The sequence below is a fragment of the Penicillium angulare genome (genome assembly GCF_028827245.1).
Source record: "Penicillium angulare strain IBT 27051 chromosome Unknown utg000009l_segment0_segment0, whole genome shotgun sequence".
Lineage (NCBI taxonomy): Eukaryota > Fungi > Ascomycota > Eurotiomycetes > Eurotiales > Aspergillaceae > Penicillium > Penicillium angulare.
The window spans coordinates 160,146-178,249 of NW_026623168.1; the positions used below are offsets into that span (position 1 = coordinate 160,146).

Consider the following 18,104-nt stretch of genomic DNA (forward strand, 5'->3'; position numbering starts at 1 on the left):
AAATGTCCGGATATACGGCCGGATGGAATTCAAATTGCTGAATCTTTTATCGGTTTAACTTACTACATACCCATAGACATTGATAATTTGATGGATGTATTACATGTATTAAGTCCACGGGTGAATGTATTGAATCCACCTACACGGACGCCGGCGGAAGTCGAAAAGAAGATGCGTAATAGCTTCCTTCACTTTTCTTAGCCTCAGCCTCAGCCGAACACTATATTAGACATGGCCAGTGGCTTACATTTTTATTGGCTTTCGAATAGACAATGAAGAGTAAATGGATAATTTAAACATTGTTGAATTGCGCCAGCGCTCATATCATGATAGCCCCGGGTATGTGTTGCATTGTACTAAGAAGGTTTCTCATCATTGTTGAAATTTATAGGAAAACTGCCAAATGTCGCAGGGTTCTGAGTAACCTTATGTAACAGATGGTGTGCAAACTTTGAGATGTGTACGCCAACTAAGGCTGTCCCCAAATCTCATCCGCAATTTGCCGGACGAGCTTCAGCTTGTTCTTTTCGTCCTCCAGGGATAGAGGATACCCGCTTTCATGGGTACTGAAGCCACACTGTGGGCTAATACAGACGCGCTTCAGGGCTTCTTCGCGGGTCTCGCCACCTCCAGCGGCAATAAAATCGGCAGCCTTGTAAATACGCTCCTTCATCGCGTCCTTGTTTTCCAGCTCGCGCAGCTTCGTGCTGATCACACCGACAACGACATTCTTGTTCTTAGGGAGATACTTGAGAGGCTCAAAGCCACCAGCCCTTTCGGTATCATACTCAAGGTAGAAAGTATTGACGTTGAGGTTTTCAAACAGCTTCTTGGCAATGATATCATAGGAACCCTCGGAGAAGTGGCGTCCCCCGATGAAGTTTCCACGGCATAGGTGAATTCCTGTGTGCATATCGGCGGGGACCTGACTAAGGCAGTCATTGTATAGTTGAATATATGCGTCCAACAAGTCCTCTACAGTTCCAATGTTGTCCTTGTCCTCCTCCCATCCCTTGCGGAAGTCCTTGGAACAGAAGTACGCCATACCCGGGTCATCGAACTGCACATTGCGTAGGCCAGCCTTATACAGCGCATTCAACTCATCACGGTACACCGCGGCAACTCCTTGAAAGTACTCAGCGTCGTTCGAGTACGCCTCGGGGGTGTAAGCTTTGCCTTGCTTGTAACGCATATGGAACCAGGCGGGTGTGATCATTGTGAGCTTAATATCGCTCCACTCGCTCTCTGGAAGCGCTTGCTGTACTAGTTCCAACTCGTGCAGATTTGATAATGATTGAGATGGGCTCCATGATAGCTTTGAGCCAGCAATTACAGAATCACCAGGCATAACCTTCCGGTCCTTCTCAATCAAGCTAACGACGTCAGGGTGGTATAGGCGGAACATCGAGGCATCTGCGTCCTGTAGACGGACGCTTCCTATAATTACAGTCAGAATAAGAGAGATATTATTAACAGCATAGAATGAAATTACCTTCGAACTCATCCCACATGAGACCCCAGAAGCGAGTTCGGTTGTATTCACCAGACGAAACCGCCTTTAAACCAAGCTCACGCTGCATCTTGACCACATCGCCGACGGCCTCTTTTTCAACATTGTGGAGACCCGCTACCTCTTCAGAGATACCGGTATCACGGATTTTGGCCCGGACCTCTAGAAGATTATCGGGGCGAAGCAAAGACCCCATATGTTCAGCCCGGAAGGGTGGGGCGTTATGAAGTTTGGTCACCATGGCGGTTGATCTTGGATAAAGACAATTGTAGAAAGTTCGTTGATAGTGTTCAGATATGTAGACTACCTTATCAGAGGATATTACAAATTCAGAACACCAGAATGTGAAACAAATGTGGACGGAAGAACAGCTAGAGAGAACGAAGTGTGCAAATGTGGTGCTCAAGTGGAGGGGTCTACAGTATTGTGGGGCTCTCCATATGGGGCTCTGCATGTCTGACGTGGGGTCAAGATGATAGTAGACTTGACCCGATCGCATTTGCCCATCAAGGCGATGATTCTATCCGGTCATTCAATATACGGAGAACTAGAAATACCAGGAACTAATACTTCCAAAGATGATACGGATTTTGAATCTCAGGTTGTGTATGATTGTGACTGATGTGTCGCAGCCGTGGAATTTTAGAATTCGGAGTTTGGAGAATGTGGGGCTATGGGGGTTCGAAGGTTAATTTGTACACTATTTAAGTCTTGTACAAGCCTGAGAGCTTCAAGAGTTTCTGAGATGAGACCGTGACTTTCCACAAAACTACTAGTAGGTGTATCAAACACTCATTATGTATTCAAAAATCCTAGAATACTCTATACAAGTTCAAAAAGATACGGGAGTCGTGGGACTAATTGTTGGAACGCTTGGAGAATCAAGAATCAAGCTCCGCGAGACAAATTCTATATTAATCTTGACACAAGAAGTTTATAGCTGTCTTGATTCCGACCGAACTTGAAGGTGACCCATGATCTCTAACCTAGATTCCTGCATCAGTCAGAAAATAAATCTGGAAGCTATAGTACTAATGTTAGTTATTGGAAAACAAAGCAATTAGGCCATAGTCTCCTCTATAGTAGCAAATTTAATCTTTGAAAGCCACTATTTCTTTATAGACAGGGCTCCAAGACATTTATTGTTTCAATTTATTTTACGCCCATTTCTTTATCATTATTCCATAAACAAAATGGCTACTTGTGTTGTCTCAGCCTTTGTTTCGTCTTGAAGCTCCAAAAAGAAGAGCTCTGTTGCAATTTTGCTCATTAAACATAGTACATGTTATATATAGCGAGTCAGAAACTTCCCGCATTTAGAACATTTGAAAATAATTAGCGCCAGCCAACAACCCTTCCCTATAATAAGTCTCTTATTTCCTCTTAAGATGTCTGATGTAATGTCAGATACAAGAGTCCAATTAGATCCCGACTCGTGGTTAGACTTATGGTTAGAAGCTGACGACCATTCGGACAGTCACGAAAATAATGATAGCATAATAGCACCATCATTGGAACTATCAATATCTCAATCTGAGCTCGAATACTACCAGGATATGCCAGTTCTGCAACTCTCTGAGGATCTCCAAGGCATGAAGATTCATCTTCTTGAGTCCCAGAAGCGAAAATCAGAGACTATGAAGCCAATTCTATCATCGAAATCGCCTGAAGCCTCAACGGATCTTGCACACCGACTTGACCAGCTGCAAGTTTCCTTTATACTCGCAGATGCGATAGAGCATATTGCCCGCGGTATTCTTGGTGAGGCTAAGAGGGAAATCGAGCGAGCAATGGGCATTACGGTTAATCTCAATGATGAAATCAGCATCGCTAGATGCCATTACTGGATGGGTCGTGTGGAAATTGAACGCAACAACCTACCTCTCGCGTACGAGTACTTTATGGATGCACGGCCTTGTGTCATGAGCGAAAAATATCCAGAAGGCCAAAGTCTTGAGTATTATCTCAAACTTGCAAAATCTGGAGGTAACGAACATGAATCCAGACAACCCCCCGACCATATTGAACGTGAGTCAAGAAATGGAGGACAGAGGAGCTGTGATGTGAGCGAAACGAGTCGCTCGCCCATGAAGCGCAAGCGAGATCGAAAGACCTGGGATCTCGTTCTGCGACCGGTAAAGTCAGAGGGCTGTATGAAGATACAGCAAGGAGCCGCGCGAGAAAAACAAAAGTCCACAAGTCGAGCCACTACGTGGATAGTGCGAGATAGAGAAGACGTCCTTCATCCAAACAATCCTTTGGCATTAGCTGCGACTGATGAAAATCATCTGGAATGGCCCCAGAAAGTTAACACTACACATGTTCCACCAAAGAGTCGATATTTCACCTTTCGTTGCTATCCTCGGGGACTTGCATCTCGTACGCGAACCACGGAGATATTCAGCGAGCAGCCGGGGGAGAATCTTTTGTCTGCTGATGCATGGGTCTGTTTACGAGAGCGCACAAAGAACCAAAGATTAACACTCCAATATCTGGAGAATGAATTACTGCGAAATATCAAGCAAACGAAATCAAGGCTTATTGCCAACGCCGAGTTGGGGAGTTGCAGGAAGGAGGTTGATGAAGAATGAAAACTGTGTACTGTGCGCCTAGTGGGAAATTGTTCATTTTTGTGTATTTATTAGCTATCTAGTAGCTACTATCCCATTTCAATGTTGGTTCGGCGTTGTGCAGTATCTATATTGATCGGACTTGGAAGAGATTGGGGATGATTTTCTTGATTATAGCAGCATTATCGTCTCTCCAGAAATTCTGTCAAATTCCAAGTAAGTAAAGTATTATAGATGATAGAATATCATACTGTTCCAATGTTTTCGCTATCTAGTACATCCTCAGGTCTATAAGCTCAGAGCTCGTCGTACAATAACACATTACACACAGATCTCCCACCAGCAAGCTCTTTCCATATTGAACAGTAGTATAAAACCTTGGGACTCTCATAGAGTCACAAATTGTGTCATACTAGTATATAAGAACTGCTTGGATACTTGGCTCTTGACCATAGAAAGATCGACCTCGGTTGTGCCTAAGGCGGTCACGCTTTGTCCCGATAACGATAAAGTGCGGAGAATCGCATCATCCACTGCGACCGCTTCTTCTCCTCTTTCCTCCCCGCTTCCAGGGTTCAAACGTGCCATTTTCCCAAAAAATTGTGAAAATGATGGAGAAAACAATGGCGTCCTCAGAGACTACCCCTTTGTTGGCCGTCCATGTCGCTCCGCAGCAGTACCGGTATACTCACCATACCATTCGTCGTGGATGTACTTTTGTACTTGCGTCATTACTCACGATCGCTACGATCCTCTTCTTAATCCCTTATGCGATTCTACCACGCGACCATGGCTCCATTTGGTCCTATCTTCCATGGGCCAACCCTCTTCCCCATGACTCATGGCCCCAAGGCAACGGACTTCCTTATGATCAACTGCAGCAAATCCTCCTCAATACTCCATCTGCAGCGAAAGCTCGGGAGTGGAGCTCCTACTATACTGCCGGTCCTCATCTAGCAGGCAAGAATCTCAGCCAGGCTTTGTGGACGCTGGAGAAATGGAAGGAGTTCGGTGTGGAAGACACCACTCTTGCTTCCTATGATATTTATCTCAATTACCCCTTGGACCACCGATTGGCTCTTCTGAAGACATCCAATGATAAGACCGAGGTCACATTCGAGGCCACTTTGGAGGAGGATCAGCTGGATGAGGATCCCACCTCCAGTTTACCTGACCGAGTTCCTGTTTTCCACGGGTACTCGGCCAGTGGTAATGTTACTGCACAGTTTGTTTATGCCAACTTCGGCACCTACAAAGACTTTGAGGATCTGCTGAACGCCAATATTACCTTGGAGGGTAAAATTGCCATTGTAAAATACGGCCGAATCTTCCGTGGTCTCAAGGTTAAGCGTGCACAGGAGCTTGGAATGGTTGGCGTTCTGATCTACGATGATCCTCAGGAAGACGGTGAGATCACGGAGGAGAACGGTTATGAAACGTACCCCAACGGTCCTGCTCGAAACCCCAGTGCGATCCAGCGCGGCAGCACACAGTTCCTCAGTGCGTATAACAATTTCTCATTTCCCATTTAGTCTGTATGGTTATATTCTATGACAAGTTCTGACGGCGCATTGAACAGGCATTCTTCCTGGAGACCCTACCACACCAGGGTATGCCTCCAAACCAGGTGTTGAACGGCAAGACCCCCATAACTCTATCCCTTCTATTCCCTCCCTTCCCATTTCATACAAAGAGGTCTTGCCTTTTTTGAAAGCTTTGAATGGTTATGGACCGAAGGCAACCGATTTCAATCAGTATTGGCAGGGTGGTGGCTTAACTTACAAGGGCGTTGAATATAATGTCGGACCTTCTCCCGAAGATGTCGTCATCAACCTGAACAATGAGCAAGAATATGTGACAACTCCTCTTTGGAATGTCATTGGTGTGATCAAAGGAACTATCCCCGATGAGGTCATCGTTGTGGGTAACCACAGGGATGCCTGGATTGCTGGAGGTGCAGGTGATCCCAACAGCGGATCCGCCGCTCTTAACGAAGTTATCCGTAGTTTTGGTGAAGCTTTGAAACTTGGATGGAAGCCATTGCGCACGATCGTCTTTGCCAGTTGGGATGGTGAAGAATATGGTCTTCTGGGATCCACAGAATGGGTGGAGGAAAACCTTCCCTGGCTTTCCAAAGCCAATGTCGCTTACCTCAATGTAGATGTTGCTGCCGCTGGTACCGAATTTACCCCTAGAGCTGCACCGCTACTCAACCAGGTTATCTATGAGGTCGCTGGTCTAGTGCAATCCCCCAACCAGACCGTGCGCGGGCAGACAGTCGGTGATGTTTGGAACGGAAAGATTGCAACAATGGGTAGTGGCAGCGACTTCACAGCATTCCAGGACTTTGCAGGTATCGCGAGTGTCGACTTTGGATTCGGCCGTGGTTCCAACGACCCTGTTTACCACTATCACTCTAATTATGACAGTTTTGCATGGATGGAGAAATTTGGAGATGCGGATTGGAGCTATCACATCGCATGCACCAAGATGTGGGCTCTTGCAGCCGCCCGCCTCGTCGACTCGCCTGTGATTGCATTTAGTGCGGCCGACTATGCTAGTGGCCTGTATACATACCTTCGCCGGGCCGAACCCTCTGGTTTGCCTCGAACACACTTTGACTTCGCAGCTCTTGATACGGCTATTTTGGAGTTCCAGGCGTCTGCCGACGCCTTTGACGCATACACCGCTAGTCTCGCGGAACAACTCAATGACGATGTCCCGTGGTATCATTGGTGGAAGAAAGTGAGACTTTACTTCCAGATTCGCGTCGCCAATGACAAGTATAAAGGTTTGGAACGGGCGTTCTTATATGAGCCAGGTCTTGACGGCCGTAATTGGTTCAAGCATGTTGTTTTCGCCCCCGGAATCTGGACAGGCTACTCAGGTGCCACTTACCCCGGTCTTGTGGAGAGCCTTGAGGCAGGAGATATCGCCAATGCAGAGGTAAGTCACCTTCGTAAACCACGTACTCACTGACAATCTCTCTAACACATTTTTATTCAGAAATGGAGCAAGATTATCCAAGACCGGATTCATGCGGCAACCAAATTACTGTCTTGATCCTTGCAGCTGAACGAGCCCTTTTTGAAATTGGTTCACCCTGGATTGAAGATATAGCGATTTATATAAGATACAAAAATTGGTTATACATTTATACTATCTTATGAACCACAGCAAAGCAATACAATCAAATCATGGTTTTAAATAAGTACATTTCTTTGTAAAGCACCGGTTCCAGCATCTCCATAGCCTCAAAAATGGCGATAATTGCTTTAAAAAGGCGACGTATTAGTTATTGACGATCCTGCTGTGATCGTCGTGAAAAAGACATCTTCTCCCGCGAATTTCGGAAGAACGTCTTGATCAGGGATCGATAAATCGTCTTCCCTTCCACAGTGTCGCTGGCAAAGCCAAACAGAGTGAGCAGCACGAGTGTCAAGAAGAAAATCACCGCAAAACTACCCCAGTAGTCGACTTTCGTATATCCACCTTTCACGCCTTGAAGCTCAGTGGAAAAGTAGGCAGTCATCAAACTAACAGGCAAGAACAGCATAGTTGCTTTGGCCAACAGGATTGTAATTCGAGTGAGCTTTTCCACCGCTTGTGAGTCTTTGAGAGCAATCAAATTGAAGTTCTGATAATAAAGTTAGCGCTCTGATTTCAATGGCAGTTTACCTCGGGCTGTCAATACTAACTAAGAATGTCAAGGATTCTTTCTCCTGGAGACATGTCTCAATCTCACTCAGACAGTACAGGTTGATACGATCAACAAGTCTTTCAAATCGGGCCACAGCCGCCGAGCTCAAAATCACTCCGACTGACTTTTCTTTGCTATCCTCATAGGTACCATTACTTACTATACTGCCCTGTCGCAAATCAGAAAACTCTCTGTCCCCGAAGGTAGCCCCAAAAGGCACTGGCTGGGAATGAGCCGAGCGACCCTCATCGCGGAGTAAACGCTGGCGTTGTAGTATGCGTCGCATGATGAGCTCATAGCTTTGATACAAACGCCTCAGCACTGCTAACCGCCTCCCAAGCCAGTGAAGCTCATTCACCAGATCGACGATTGGACGGTGAAGCATTTGACCTCTCTATAGATAATATTAGCGATACATAATCTTTGATATAACGACTGGGGGAATCCCGGGTTCAAGGCGCCCAAGTCAGCTGTACTTACCAGTTCTTCGAGAGCAACGCCATATTTATGTTCTCGTTTAGCAATTAGTCCATAGCTAGACACCCAATCGTCAAAAATATAGTAGAATAAAAGACTCGGTCCATCTTCCTGCTTGATATTGGCCTGATCCGGTCCCACATCGTTGAAGTGTCTCACTCGAATAGTCACTAGAGAATCACTTTCTGACATGGTTAAGTGCTGCTTTGAAACCCCGGAGAAGATAAATCGAACATTTCTCCGAGCGATATCCTGAACTTTGAGCTGATCCCCTTTTAATACGTTCACCCCGGGGAACGGATTTTCCTGCATGGATATAATGGTGCCATCTTCACACAAAACCAGCCAGTTCCATAGTCTTTTACCTTGGGGTAGATCTCTGCCATTCTCATTTGTTTCTGTCGAAGCGCCAGGAGTGACAAACAAGGTGTTATAGCCGATGCATGTATCTAGGTCACTGTTAAAAGCAATGTTCGTTGCCCAGGTGGTTTGAAGGAATCGTGTCAAAGATAGAACCTACATCGCGGGCCATGGTCTACTGAGGAGAAATGCCAAATCTGATCGGTGACTTGGGAGAAAGTGAGATGTTTGAATGATGATGTGTCGTGGAGAGACTCATGTTGGGGAATATTCTTCAGGGCGAATGCATTCTCAAGGTCGTCCAATTCGTGAGCAGGATCTAGATCTCTGGTTTTTGATCTTTGAGGTTTTGATTGTGCTGTTTCTTTCGGTGGAGTTATAACTGGAGCAGTACACATCATTCCTTGCAATCTTTCCGAAACTCCATATCGTGAAGTCATTGCCTTTGTGGCGTGTCGGGGGTTAGTCTTAGGCCGTGGGCTCGTAGCACATTAAATCTTGGCGTTTCCACTCACTTTGATGGTTTCTGTTTGCTCTTCTGGGGCCCAGAGGTGGCTGCGACCGGGGTGATTTATGTTAATACTCAATATATAGCAATAATAACTCGGATTGGAGGTAAATGGATAGATAATGCTTACATCCATCGCGTACCAAAACATCTCGAGCGCTATAGATGCATGCAAACAACCAAATCAAATTATGATTCTTCGATCCTTCGAGATTCAAGACTTGGGACTACTTACCGGTTGATTTAATAACTTTTTAAAATCGTTGGTTCCCAAATCTATCGCACAATATGCATCTTCGTTCCCAAAATCCAATACAAAATTCCGAGTTTCAGGCTTCTCTAGTCGCTGCATGTATGTACGGAAGTGTTCTAACTGGTCGATGTCTTTGAACCGATCGTACAGAGACCCTTTGTCAATAGGGAACCCTTCATAGTAGACTTGTGGATCCAGGGGATCGTGGAAGTTTGTATCGGCCATACTGGTGGATCAACCATAAACCACACGGATGATGGGACTGAATAAGGTTGAAGAAGAGAGAAAGAGAAACGATCTTTCTATTCAAGCTAATTATAAGTTGAAGGCAACTGCATGTGCCCAGTCTAGTGACTCGTAGCCGCTGAGCGAGTCACACTTAAGCGCCCATCAGCTGCATCTGCGCGGGGGATGCATCCCGTGTTTCATGCACGGTCGTATGAGCTGAAAAAGGAATAGGAAGAGGAAAGAGAGCGGAATCACCCTGGGACATGGCCCATACCTCTATACTTCTGATATAGATCAGATCCAGATCAGATCCAGATCAAGATCAGGATCCATAGTACAATCCCGATCTATAGATGCAGATACTTCCAAGCTTCTCCACGTCATGATCTTCCAATTTCCCCATCGACCAAGCTTTTTCCGGTGACGTCGACACAAATGATTGCGGGACCCAAGCTGTGACCAGCACCAGCTGGCACCTTGATCTTCTTCTCTCTCCCACATCATCTTCAAGTTCACCATGGCCACGTCAACCGAGGCTAATGCTCAGGGGTATAACCTCCAAGTTGACTATGTCGTGCAATATAGCTTCGGCGATCTAGGTGAGTGGTTGTAATGTTCATGCCCCGGTCGCATTTGGCTAAAACCTCTTTTTCACCCCGCAGATCAGTCCCAGGCGATTGAGCTGCTGGAGAAGTTGCTTCATACCTTGACAGAAGTCGGTCTACAAACCGAAGTTCGTCAAGGCGATGAATCTTCCTTGCTTGTCTTTGTGCGGGCGTCGAAGAAACAGTTGAAGCGGGCGGTGTATCGATCACGGTATCTCCTTCCTCTCCCTCTCCCTCTCCCTCTCCCTCTCCCTAATAATATCTAATAATAACTTCAGAGTCCGCGACTGGCTCTATGGAATTCGCAATGCTGAGCCTGAACCCGCCGATGCCATCGATCCCGCAACCGAAACCGAAGCAGAGCGACTGCGAGTCATCAGCCACTTGATCACTCTCCCCGTCCAAGAAGGAGGTGCTGGAATCACCCCACAACATGGAGAATGGAAAAACGTGACGGCAGTGTTCCCTCTACACGATGAGGAGACAAATAAACGCTGGATGCGTGAATGGAGTCAGAAGACCTTCCTTTCCGAAGAGGAACTGGATCAAATCCGCAACAAGTTTGGAGAAAGCGTGAGTTACCAACATCCGAATAAATCACTCCAACTGCATAACTGACACGATACAATAGGTCGGCTTCTACTTCGCGTTCCTCCAATCCTACTTTCGCTTCCTCATCTTCCCTGCCGTCTTCGGCTTCAGCTGTTGGTTTCTTCTGGGTGGATTTTCCATCATTTACACCGTCGTCAACTCGCTGTGGTGCATCATCTTTGTCGAATACTGGAAAAGGCAAGAGGTGGATTTGAGTTGTCGCTGGCAGACCAAGGGAGTCTCCGCGGTACAGACCAAACGGCGTCAATTCAAACCCGAGAAGGAAATTCGAGATGAAAGCACTGGTGAGATACGGGGCGTCTTCCCAGCGACCAAGCGAATGCAGAGACAACTTCTCCAAATTCCTTTCGCACTGCTAGCTGCGACCGCTCTCGGTGCCATCATCGCCACTTGTTTCGCTATCGAGATCTTCATTGCGGAACTGTACAATGGTCCCTTGAAGACTTATTTGGTTTTCATTCCCACTATTCTCGTCTCGGCACTGGTTCCAACTATGAGCGCGGTCCTTGTTTCGATTGCAACCAAGCTGAATGACTACGAGAACCATGAGACAATTGATGCATACGATGTCGCTTTGACCCAGAAAGTCTTCGTCATCAATTTCATGACATCCTATCTCCCAGTGTTCCTAACTGCCTTTGTTTATGTCCCTTTCGCCAGTCGAATCGTCCCGTACCTGGATGTATTCCATCTAACACTCCGGCCTTTTGTCTCCAAGGAGCACTCTACCACTAAACGGTCACACTTCCAAATCGATCCTGCACGGCTTCGAAATCAGGTTGTATACTTCACTGTCACTGCCCAGATTGTTGGCTTTGCAATGGAGACCATCGTTCCCTACATCAAACAACACGCATTCCGCGAATACAAAGCATACAACAAGAAGCGCCAAAACAAGTCCGAGCGTAACGGCGATAAAGAATCCCCGGAGAGAGTACCTGCCGTTGTCTACGATGACCCACCCGAGGAAGCCCAGTTCCTGAAGAGGGTTCGAAACGAGGTGGACCTGTCTGACTACGAAGTCACTGACGACCTCCGCGAAATGTGCATTCAATTCGGTTATCTGGCTCTCTTCTCTCCAGTATGGCCACTCGTTCCGGTCTCCTTCTTTGCCAACAACTGGATTGAGCTCCGATCAGACTTCTTCAAAATATGCAACGAGTTCCGTCGACCTACCCCTCTCCGTACCGATACAATTGGTCCTTGGCTCGATACGCTGGGATTCCTCTCCTGGACTGGCAGTATCACCAGCGCGGCGTTAGTTTACATGTTCAGCGGAAACGCTCAGCAAGGTCCCAGCGGCGAGCCGACAGACATTAAGGGCTGGGCATTGCTTATATCCATCTTTTTCTCGGAGCATCTCTACCTCGCTGTCCAGCATGTGGTTCAGATTGCTATGACAAAACTCGAGCCACCCAACGCACGCAAAGAACGATCCGAGCGATATCTTATGCGCAAAAGATATTTTGAATCGACTATCAGTGCCCAGAATGACGCTGATCAGACTGAAGAAAGCCCCTCTGAGAGCCTGGGACTGTCACGTAAGGCTCTAGAGGAAGATGCTCGTCAAACGTCACTGCATGAGGCCGATCCTGCCGAGCGTTTCTGGATGCGCCAACACGGCTGGGCAGAGTCTGCCAAAGTCGGCGCTGGAATCATTCAGGCCAGGCCCACTCCCACAGCAAAGAAGGAGCAGAAGAAGGAGCAGTAGGTGATAAGCTGAGATGTTTTGAAGAAATGTCCAGAATCAATTTCACATTAACCTAGCGACTCCATTCACATTGGCATTCGTGATTCATCACAGAAATACGAGTTTCCTCGCCGTCAAAATACACTTCTCAGTACAATCCTTGTTATTGGATAAACGGTCAATATTGAAGTCATGATTTGTTTATAATCGAATGTCCTGTGTATGTACTGTTTATTCACATCTTCCAACATTCTTCTTCTTCTTCTTCTTCTTCTTCTTCATCTTCATCTTCTTCTTCTTCTACTACTATGTCTCTTCTTTTTTTTTTTTCAAATTCCGGAAATCGCCCCCGGTCAAGCCACGTGACTTGAAAACGCTTGGGCACCTGCTCGGAGTAGCCAGGCCATATTCAATTGGGGATATTAGAGATCAAACATCTACATATATGTATTAAGGGAGGTCCTACTGGGTAGATGTCAAGTAGTCCATGAGCGAACGCGCGGCCAGAAGTCGAAAAAGCCGAACCCAATTAGGAAATCATGTCAGTACGACAAAGGTAGCATTGGGAGCACGTCAAAGGCACGGACATAGACATAATGGACCAACCATAGATGCGACGATACCTTTCAGCTATCTTACCGAGATGCCGAGACTTAGTCCGAGACTTAGTCCCGAGGCTTATCACTTTGTGGATAAAGCTTGTTCCTTGATTGAGGCGCAGAAGCTATCGCAATCTTTACTTCACTGTGGCGGATTCAAGAAGAACCATTCAATAGAACGACCATGTATTCGAATGACCGTTGACCCCGGAGTCCGCAGGAACCACACATTACTCCGCTCGGGTATACAAGAATTACCCACACCTTGGGGTCCGTTATCAAGGGCCCAGGTCCACATACTAGGGAGAAAGCGTCGTCAAGAGCCACCGATTTGTTTTCACCATTTTAAGCGAGATTGAGAGACCATAGGCTAGCTGGTCATGAGTTAGAGGACGAATCCTTAATTATAGTGTACTGATGGAAGTTTAAAACCTGATGTCATGATATTATCGCGGCTGTCTTAATTATGCGTCGATGGAATCTCAAACCAGCTTTGAACTGTTCAATTAAAGACTAGTCTATGGACGAGAAAAAGAAAAAAGAAAAGGGAAAAAGGAAAAAGGAAGAAGGAAGAAGGAAGAAGAAAGCGTCGTGTGCAACTAACTCAATCAATCTTAGTACAAGTGTGCCTGCGGAATATCTGTGCGTGGTGGCCACGTTTTCCCCGTTCGACTGTCTTTAATCAAATTTGCCCGATATCCACATTGCGGATGGTCCAATCCAATCAGTTAGATAAGGCAATCAACTGTTTGCCATCGGCATTTCCGGTCTAAACACCCCATGGCCGCGCATTATCGAAGGTGCTCAGGCTCGTGGCGCGTTTAGTGTATTCTAGTAACGCAAGAGTCTTCACGGAACGAGATAAGAGCATTTCCCTATTGGCTTGAGATTTATGGATCCAGCAACCACGAATAACAATATTTTAATGTATCCATCAAGTTGAGATTAGTTCCAAGGTGAATTGCAGCTAGAAGTATTTACTTATCTTCTCTCTTGTCGCCAAGAATGCTTGTTATAAACCCAAAGAACCCTTCATATCTTGGCTTTACTCTGTATATCCTTACTGGTCTTTTCTCCGTGATTTGTGGATCTGAGATTCTTGGCTAGTCAAAATGGAAGACAACGAGATCGTCCCTGCTTCCAACCAAGCCGACTTTTTGCCTGATTACAAGGAAACCTTCCAGGCCCCTGAGCGTGTCTACGGTCTGGCAGCTCGATGTGACCCGACTGTCACTTTTGAAGAATATGCGCATTGGGCCCGTTTAGAGCGCGAAGAAGAAGAAGAAAATAACCGAGTCTATGTTGAAGAGCGCGGCACTCTGACATTTTCTAAAGTGGTTAAGAATCGCTTCTCTAAGGGTGTTCACCATGAAGCCAAGAAGAGACAAGAGCGAGAAGCTGTGGCTGTTGCGCAGACTACTCAAGCCTCAAGCGATTCAGAGGATACCGACAAGAAGATCACACAGACTACGGTCACTACTACTGACTTGGAGCCGGAGTGGAAAACAGCCGCTCGTGCACTACGAACAGCCAGTTGGGGCACAGTATTCTTCCTGATCACTACCGACATTCTCGGTTGGTCTTCTTGCCCGTATATATGATCCTATCCTATCTTCTCTTGAAATTTCTCTAACTTGAATTGCGCCTATAGTTTCGTCTATGCTAGTCTCGGATTCGGACCCGCAACCGCTCTCTATATTATATTCGGTATCGCCGCTGGTTTCAGTGGCTGGATTCTCTGGAAAGTATTTTTGCACCTTGACTCAACTCGGTATCCTATGTTGAGTTTTGGAGACACCTACTTCCGCGTGTTTGGTCCTAAAGCGCGTCATTTCATCAATGTCACTCAGTCACTGCAGCAATTCATGACAGTTTCCGTGCTTGTTCTGGGCAATGCTCAAACTTTGGCTCAACTGGCGAATGAGAAGATCTGTTTCGTTGTGTGTATGATCATATCCATGGTTATTGGTATGTTTCTTGGTGGTATTCGCAGTCTTCAACGCCTGGGCTGGTTAACCAATGCCGCGGTTTGGCTGAACGTTGTCAGCTTCATCATTATGTATGACCCCATCATAATCTGTCCGTTTGAGATGACCTCTTGCTAATGATTTCTTTAGTATGGTGTCTGCAGCCCACTTCGCTCCCGATTACACCGCCGTCACCTCGTCAACACTGGTCACAGGTACTGGTCCTATCAAGACCTTTGCTGGCCCCCCACCGGGTGAATATCAACAACAAGGCGCAGGTTTCATTGGCCAATTCAACGGTGTCGACGAGCTCGTTTGTACGTTGACGTTCTTTTGTGCTATATCGAACTCCGTTAACAATCTCTTTAGATAGTTATGGTGGTGCTATTCTCTTCATCGCATTCTTGGCTGAAATGCGTCACCCCATGGACTTCTGGAAAGGCATGATAATCGCCCAGGCTTTTATTTGCGTTGTCTACATTATTTTTGGCGCCTTCGTAAGATCCTCTCGTCCCATTGGGAAATATTCAATATTTTCTAACATACCTCCATCACAGGTCTACAACTTCTGGGGTCAATACGCCTCTTCCTCCATCAACAACTCCGTCAATCCATATGGCCTGCAAGTAGCGGGTAACATCTTGAGTTTGATTGTCAGCTTCATCGCATGCGGTATGTTTTTCCTTCAGAATATTTATTTCCGATCTCCACTAACATCAAACAGTCCTCTACTTTAACGTCGGAATGAAAACTGTATATCTTGAAGTTGGACAGGAAGTTTTCGGGCTTCCCGAAATCTCAAGCAAGAAAGGCCGCTGGCTTTGGTACTTGCTTGGTCCGGTTTACTGGATATTCGCCTTTATTATTGCAGCTGCGGTGCCTAACCTGAACGGTATTGTTGGGTTAGTCGGTGCTCTTCTTATTCTGAACTTCACATATACTTTCCCCGCTCTCCTCAGCGTTGGCTTCCGCTGCCAGGTTGATTCTGCACTTCCTGGCGAGGGATTCGATCCAGTCACCGGTATCACTACTCGCCACGATAGTGGGTGGAAGCGATGGAGTCGTGGATTCCGAAAGTACTGGTGGGTCAACGTTCTGAGTGTCTTTTATTTCCTCGGAGGTCTTGCATGCTCAGGAATGGGCTCGTGGGCTGCCATTGAAGGTTTGATTGAAGTATTTGGTCCTGGTGGCACAGTCGCAACTTCGTTTGGCTGTGCAGTTCCTGTCTGAGGATCTCTGGACCTGGATGTTGGATTCAAATCCAACCAATCATCCTTATCTATGGTTTAATATGCAGGGTTCTCATTCTTATTGCCAACGTCTGGCTGCTTATATACTCCTCCCTAGCCCTGAAGTATATTTTCTGGCATTTCTGGGACTATGACATATTCTCACTTAGTAGTATTTCATAAGTGTCTAGTGACTGAAGACCACTACATCTCAGACTTGAAAATTGGAATTTATGCGAAGAATTTAGTAGCATCGACAATAGTATGCATTTCTTGATCTCTCTTTTGAAGCGAATCGTATGTAAAATATATCCTTTAACATATGTACAAAAATACTATCCTGATCTAGTAGATCGACATCCATGATACCGTACATGATTAACATTGAAAGCCTCGTTGGGGTTTTTATACATCCATCCATTGTCGAGACTCCGCTGATTTATAGAAAGCATCAATAACTTTCAATATATCAACATTTTTATTAATATCACAGCAACCACTAGCAGGAGTCTTGGATTCTCGAACTCTGCTGAACAAAGTCTCCAACTGTTTGCGATAGCAACTTGGAATATTAGAAGTGCCGTGAGGTAATTCTGTTTTCAACTTCGTTTCACCAGCTGCAAACTCTCCGCGACCTTCACGCAAGTAAAGAGTCCCGACAGGATAGTCAGGGATAACATGTAAAGATCCATTGGTCCCGTAAACATCAATTGCCCACTCGTTGCACCATTCCGTAGGTTCCCAAGCGGTCATATCCAGAACAATAGTCTTATCTGGATATTCCATAATACCAGAGCATACATCTTCGTAAAGCAATGAGCCGACTCCAAATTTGTCGGTATCAACCGTTCCTGTGAAGATATCTGGAATCCATCCCACAACGGGGTGCGGAGGTCTTTGCGGAAGTTTGCGGATTGACGACACAACTCTTTCGGGCGCCCCAAAGAGATCTAACACATTTTCAAGGGTATGACAGCCTTCGGTTTGCATTATTCCACCCAAGTCCTCCGGAATAGCTTGCCATAAGTCCATTCCAGCTCCAGATGGACAACCTCCATGAAATCGCGCGGTAGTGATGTCTCCTAACACCCCCGTATGAACCACCTTACGGGCAAACTCTAGGGATTCAGAGTAATGAAGTTCATATCCCAATTCTACAACGAGATTCGGTCTCTTTTTTTGTATTTGGGCCGCAAGATCATAAAAGTCTTTGGGTAGAGCTGCCCCTGGTTTTTCCAGAAAGAGACCTCTGAAAGGTGCTGAGTGGTCAACGGCAAATCGGGCCCAGCGAGGAACATCCGGATCCAGGGCATGAATCATCACAATATCAGGATTTGTATCAAGTAAAGATGTTGGGTCCTCAAATCGTGTCAATAGCGGGAGTCGCTCGCTCAATCCCTTGGCGATCTCGGCGTCCTCTTCGTGAAATCCAGAAAACTCGAAGCCACCCAGTTGCTCTAGAATGGCAAATCGGTACATAACATGTGGGTGTCTAGTTCCGAGGAATGCCACTTTAAGCGGAGCGTGCTTCTCATTGCTCTCAGTCGCCTCTTTTTCAAAGTTGAAGGACAATTTGCGAACATCCATGTTGGCTCAAGGTGAAGATAATCTCAAGGTTACGGTAATGTATGGGCCAAGCCGTTTTTGAGACTCGATAGATTATCGATATGCAGGCATTTAAGTATGCAAATATAACCTGCAATGTTTGTGAGAATGAGGTACAGACAATACCACGCTACAATTCAACAGCGGTGCGTATACGAGATCATATCCCGCGTATACCCGTTCATCCCACG

General features: G+C 46.2%; 9 protein-coding genes across 9 annotated transcripts; 4 read left to right on the plus strand and 5 right to left on the minus strand.

Moving 5' to 3' along the window:
• Window positions 1–469: 469 nt before the first annotated feature.
• Window positions 470–1,751, minus strand: N7478_011605 (cobalamin-independent methionine synthase II family protein; the record flags this gene model as incomplete). The annotated part of the gene is made up of 2 exons (XM_056927819.1): window positions 470–1,437; window positions 1,493–1,751. 2 exons carry the CDS (start codon window positions 1,749–1,751, stop codon window positions 470–472), a joined length of 1,227 nt encoding a protein of 408 aa, XP_056773546.1.
• Window positions 1,752–3,066: 1,315 nt separating this feature from the next.
• Window positions 3,067–4,101, plus strand: N7478_011606 (uncharacterized protein; the record flags this gene model as incomplete). Its single annotated transcript, XM_056927820.1, has 1 exon — window positions 3,067–4,101. The coding sequence occupies one exon, from the start codon at window positions 3,067–3,069 to the stop codon at window positions 4,099–4,101; it is 1,035 nt and encodes a 344-aa protein (XP_056773547.1).
• Window positions 4,102–4,467: 366 nt separating this feature from the next.
• N7478_011607 (uncharacterized protein) lies at window positions 4,468–4,668 on the minus strand (the record flags this gene model as incomplete). The annotated part of the gene is made up of 1 exon (XM_056927821.1): window positions 4,468–4,668. One exon carries the CDS (start codon window positions 4,666–4,668, stop codon window positions 4,468–4,470), a length of 201 nt encoding a protein of 66 aa, XP_056773548.1.
• A 20-nt stretch (window positions 4,669–4,688) lies between these two features.
• On the plus strand, window positions 4,689–7,143 carry N7478_011608 (M28 family metallopeptidase; the record flags this gene model as incomplete). Its single annotated transcript, XM_056927822.1, has 3 exons — window positions 4,689–5,580; window positions 5,660–7,026; window positions 7,087–7,143. The coding sequence occupies 3 exons, from the start codon at window positions 4,689–4,691 to the stop codon at window positions 7,141–7,143; spliced, it is 2,316 nt and encodes a 771-aa protein (XP_056773549.1).
• A 232-nt stretch (window positions 7,144–7,375) lies between these two features.
• N7478_011609 (uncharacterized protein) lies at window positions 7,376–9,057 on the minus strand (the record flags this gene model as incomplete). The annotated part of the gene is made up of 4 exons (XM_056927823.1): window positions 7,376–7,717; window positions 7,779–8,174; window positions 8,261–8,706; window positions 8,778–9,057. The coding sequence occupies 4 exons, from the start codon at window positions 9,055–9,057 to the stop codon at window positions 7,376–7,378; spliced, it is 1,464 nt and encodes a 487-aa protein (XP_056773550.1).
• Window positions 9,058–9,108: 51 nt separating this feature from the next.
• N7478_011610 (uncharacterized protein) lies at window positions 9,109–9,603 on the minus strand (the record flags this gene model as incomplete). Its single annotated transcript, XM_056927824.1, has 2 exons — window positions 9,109–9,172; window positions 9,377–9,603. 2 exons carry the CDS (start codon window positions 9,601–9,603, stop codon window positions 9,109–9,111), a joined length of 291 nt encoding a protein of 96 aa, XP_056773551.1.
• A 520-nt stretch (window positions 9,604–10,123) lies between these two features.
• On the plus strand, window positions 10,124–12,534 carry N7478_011611 (anoctamin family protein; the record flags this gene model as incomplete). The annotated part of the gene is made up of 4 exons (XM_056927825.1): window positions 10,124–10,205; window positions 10,269–10,422; window positions 10,490–10,784; window positions 10,843–12,534. 4 exons carry the CDS (start codon window positions 10,124–10,126, stop codon window positions 12,532–12,534), a joined length of 2,223 nt encoding a protein of 740 aa, XP_056773552.1.
• A 1,690-nt stretch (window positions 12,535–14,224) lies between these two features.
• On the plus strand, window positions 14,225–16,309 carry N7478_011612 (uncharacterized protein; the record flags this gene model as incomplete). The annotated part of the gene is made up of 6 exons (XM_056927826.1): window positions 14,225–14,703; window positions 14,764–15,171; window positions 15,230–15,396; window positions 15,449–15,576; window positions 15,637–15,751; window positions 15,804–16,309. The coding sequence occupies 6 exons, from the start codon at window positions 14,225–14,227 to the stop codon at window positions 16,307–16,309; spliced, it is 1,803 nt and encodes a 600-aa protein (XP_056773553.1).
• A 404-nt stretch (window positions 16,310–16,713) lies between these two features.
• Window positions 16,714–17,895, minus strand: N7478_011613 (Gfo/Idh/MocA family protein; the record flags this gene model as incomplete). Its single annotated transcript, XM_056927827.1, has 1 exon — window positions 16,714–17,895. One exon carries the CDS (start codon window positions 17,893–17,895, stop codon window positions 16,714–16,716), a length of 1,182 nt encoding a protein of 393 aa, XP_056773554.1.
• Between the last annotated feature and the right edge of the window lie 209 nt (window positions 17,896–18,104).